General features: G+C 28.8%; 1 protein-coding gene across 1 annotated transcript; it reads left to right on the top strand.

Annotated features, from left to right (window-relative positions):
• The first annotated feature begins 2,187 nt into the window (after positions 1-2,187).
• LOC100749486 (abaecin) lies at positions 2,188-3,761 on the top strand. The gene is made up of 3 exons (XM_003491496.4): positions 2,188-2,340; positions 3,029-3,208; positions 3,590-3,761. The coding sequence occupies exons 2-3, from the start codon at positions 3,044-3,046 to the stop codon at positions 3,599-3,601; spliced, it is 177 nt and encodes a 58-aa protein (XP_003491544.1). The 5' UTR covers positions 2,188-2,340; positions 3,029-3,043; the 3' UTR covers positions 3,602-3,761.
• Positions 3,762-4,047: the final 286 nt, after the last annotated feature.

A 4,047-nucleotide genomic window follows, 5' to 3' on the forward strand; every position in this document is an offset into this window, starting at 1 on the left:
AAAATTCCAATGGCTCTGGTGTTCTTTCATCTCCGACATATATATATTATATATGTCATGCGTGACATCCGTATAAAATTTCAATGCAAGCAAAAAGTGCTTACTTTTAAAGGCTGGAATTTCCAGATTTATGTTTGTATAACATTCTTGATCTTTGAGAAGACCAGACTGACCACAGCTGGATCACCCATTTCGGTGTCACTTCGCAGTTCTAAAAATACAAGCCAATTATTATTCGACGATTGCCAGAAGACAATAATTATGAACGAAAGATATTCTAACTAATTCTATACATACAATAAAGATAGTTATAAAGAATTATATTAATATCATGTTACAACGCGATAAGTACAAGAAGTAGGAAGTTAACATATACTGAGATACAGGAAAGTAGTACAAATGCAAGTGAGTTAGTATGGATAACGTGGAATGGTATGAGAGACAACTTACATGTGTCAAAAATCGGGAAAATATAGATACAAACATCTACCTACTTTCTGTCTTTCACTGGTGTCCCTCAATGTTCACTATTGCAGTTCCTAATTGCAACTTGAAAAGTCAAGGCAGCAAAAATGGTATAATGATACTTGACGCGACTCTTCGTTTCAAGTGCATCGAGTCTACCGCTATTCTGTTTTAGTCCCGCATGTTTCTACCGATCTCCCCTTTTCCTGCACCACCCGAAATTATACCGCTACAAACTTTATCTTTCAAAACAGATAATTAAAATTTGCGTGCTTTCTCATTAACCTCTTGTATTAAAAACCCACATTTTAAATTAATTTGTAACAAATTCTTTAAATCACATAATTGAGTAAATATTCAACAACAATAAACAGGTGAAATGTGGCTGTACAGACAAATTATAGATTACCTATATAAATATACTGGAATTCATAACAATTCATATTAAATAATTGATATTCAATACAGTTCATAAACTGTAACATCCAGATTTAGATATCGTTTTTTATTGTTTAGGTATGGTACTTCGCATGTATGGTACTTAAACAATATACCTAGATACAAGATAATTCTAAGTAATTGTAATAAATGAATAACTAAATAATTCAACTAATTATAAGTTTCTTGAAACAGTCTATACTATACACTATAACAGTCACACTATACACTCATAAGATTAGGAAAAGTTTGTAGCTATTGGAAAAATTCGCTCTCTCTATCATCTTATGGTAGGATTTCTGCAAGTTTATTCCTATATTTATATTTTTCTTTAAATAAAACCATTTCAAGTTTTTTATAAGAATCATTCTGAAAGTAAAAGATATAAAACTGAAAAACTTGTAGCAAATATTCAAAGTGCTAACGGAGTTTCGAAAACGATCATATCATAAGATATGGGAAAACTTATTAAACAAAGAAATATTTTCCACTAAGATTTCTTTTAATTTTAACTAGAACAAACCTATACCCATTGTTAGTATTGCCCTATATAAATTATTTATTATTTATCTTTTCCAATTGTAGGGTAAAACAACAGTTAAATAATTTTTGTAAAGATAGGATGATATATAATAAACTTTTCAAAGTTTAATCTCGTAAAAATTATAACAATTATATGTTCTATATTAATATTATTTAGCGCTAATAGTACAAAAATGACAACAGATATATGTATGTTGATAAAAATAAATGTTATGTATGAACAAATTTTTATTCTTCGTAATATTTGCCTCCTTCCCTCTCGCCCCACCCGAACCAAATATTTTTTTCTCCGATATTCTTCTTATTATCAAAAATAATTGAGATATTCGAAGTGATCAAATTAGGCATCCTACAACTTGTATATCAAATTAGTTAATCAAATGTATTAATTTCTTTCGAAATTTGAAAATCGTATGCTTTATAATAAATAATAAAAGAAATCAAAAAAAATTTCTGGTTAGGACAATAGAATAGATAACATCTTTTGTTTCATGCTACTTCGTCAACTCTAAATATTGATCTTGCCACTTACATTTTTGTACAGACGTATTACTTATCATTAAATAGACGGTTGAGGAAAGTGTATTTCCCAGGGATTCCCGTATCTGTGAACGCAGCAATAAGTATACAAATATGTTGTTAATACGATAACATAGGTCACTATATGTCATTGATATTCTGCAGCTTATGAACAATACGGAAAGAACACGGAATCCCCTGTGACAACATAAGAATGCACACACATACTGTGCTAATTATCTATCTTTGAAACACAGAATAAATATATGTATATTCCTGCGAGTTCTTGCACAATGAGAGTTGTATATAAATGCAAGAATATTCAGCTGTATCAGAAGTATCTTCAGCTGTTGCAAAGGAGCAAGTTGTGGAGAGGTAAGCTAATTATACAATTTAATTGTATCATGGAATTTATATTAATGTAAATACTAGTAAGTAATATTTTAATCTTTTAAAATTACATTTCTAATAATTTTACATGCATATGTATGAGCAATATACAGGGTCGTTGGTAACTGGTGGTACAAGCGGAAAGGGGATGATTCTACGCGAAAAAAAAGTCGAAAATATAGAATAAAAATTTTTTTTTTAATCGACCGATTTTTTTTAATCAACGATCTACAGTGAGATTCGTTATAACGAGACGCGATAAAGTGCACGCGTACCGAGCGAAAATTCAAAGTCGATTTTCTCGAAAACAAAGCCTCAAACGAAAAATTTTTATTCTATATTTTCGACTTCTTTTTTCGCGTAGAATCATCCCCTTTCCGCTTGTACCACCAGTTACCAACCACCCTGTATACTGCACACCTTGATTTTTATACTTTAGAAATACGTCATACAATAGGAGCTCTTTGAAGTAGAATTTAATAAAGAAATTAATTAGTACTAAAGAAGTTAATATTAATGTACTTACAATCAAAACTTAAGTTTTAATTTAACGATTATTATATTCAAGTTATAACAGTGAAAGCAATACAACAGATTTAAAGTATCTTGTGACTTAATTTAAATATTTCGTAATTTAAATTAGCTGTTAAAATAATTTGTTTCTATGTTACAGAAAAATATATACAAGATGAAGGCAGTAATGTTTATTTTCATAATGCTTGCCACAGTATGTGCAATCCTTGCATTTGTACCATATAATCCGCCACGACCGGGACAATCTAAACCGTTTCCAAGCTTCCCAGGTCATGGACCATTCAATCCAAAAATTCAGTGGCCATACCCATTACCAAACGTACGTATATCTTAACATTTAAATAACAAATATTTAAAAGTATTTACTAGACTGAAACTTATTTAAAAGGAATATTGCTATAAAGTATATAAAGTCCCTGAGAATACACAATTTCATAAAATCGGAATATAGATATAGGTTGTTTATGTAGTATATAATTCTTTTTATTAAAAGTTTCAAAATTTCTCAAAATGTTAATGCATGACTTTGAAATTAAGAATGCTTAACATCATATTTATATAAACTATTTCCAGTAATATTCAATTTCATCTAAATAGAAAATCTTAACAATCTTAAGAACACTATTATCGTTTGTAAAATTATTACGAAAATATTTAGACATTATCGGATATTATATATATATTATTTGTTTTATTACAGCCTGGTCATTAATCACAAAAATCAAGAAACCTTCAAACAATTAAACTTGACAAATCATCAGAGATTATATCTGCAATGTACCGACGAATTATTATAACTATAAATTGAATTAAGTTATACACTGATTAAAATGATCTTGATTTATTTTCAATAAATAGTAACTATCTTGAAATATAGTGTTTAAATTAAATGTTCAATTGATACTAAATTGATCACTGATATTTCCTTTGAACATAATCGAAATTAATGAAGTACGTGCGCGCATCTTTTCCTTTCGTCAGATCATGTTTAACATTATCGAATGCAGAGGTATAAAGTATTTTTACCATAGATTTGCCTTTAATAGAGAACTCGTGTTTATTTCGTAAATAAAAGTAATAATTGAAAATATAAAATATTCGTAGCTTTTAATATTCTTCTCCCAAAATATGTCATTTTAATATAAGAAAGAAACGCAT

The sequence above is a fragment of the Bombus impatiens genome, unplaced genomic scaffold (genome assembly GCF_000188095.3).
Source record: "Bombus impatiens unplaced genomic scaffold, BIMP_2.2 scf_0565, whole genome shotgun sequence".
NCBI classification, from domain to species: Eukaryota; Metazoa; Arthropoda; class Insecta; order Hymenoptera; family Apidae; genus Bombus; species Bombus impatiens.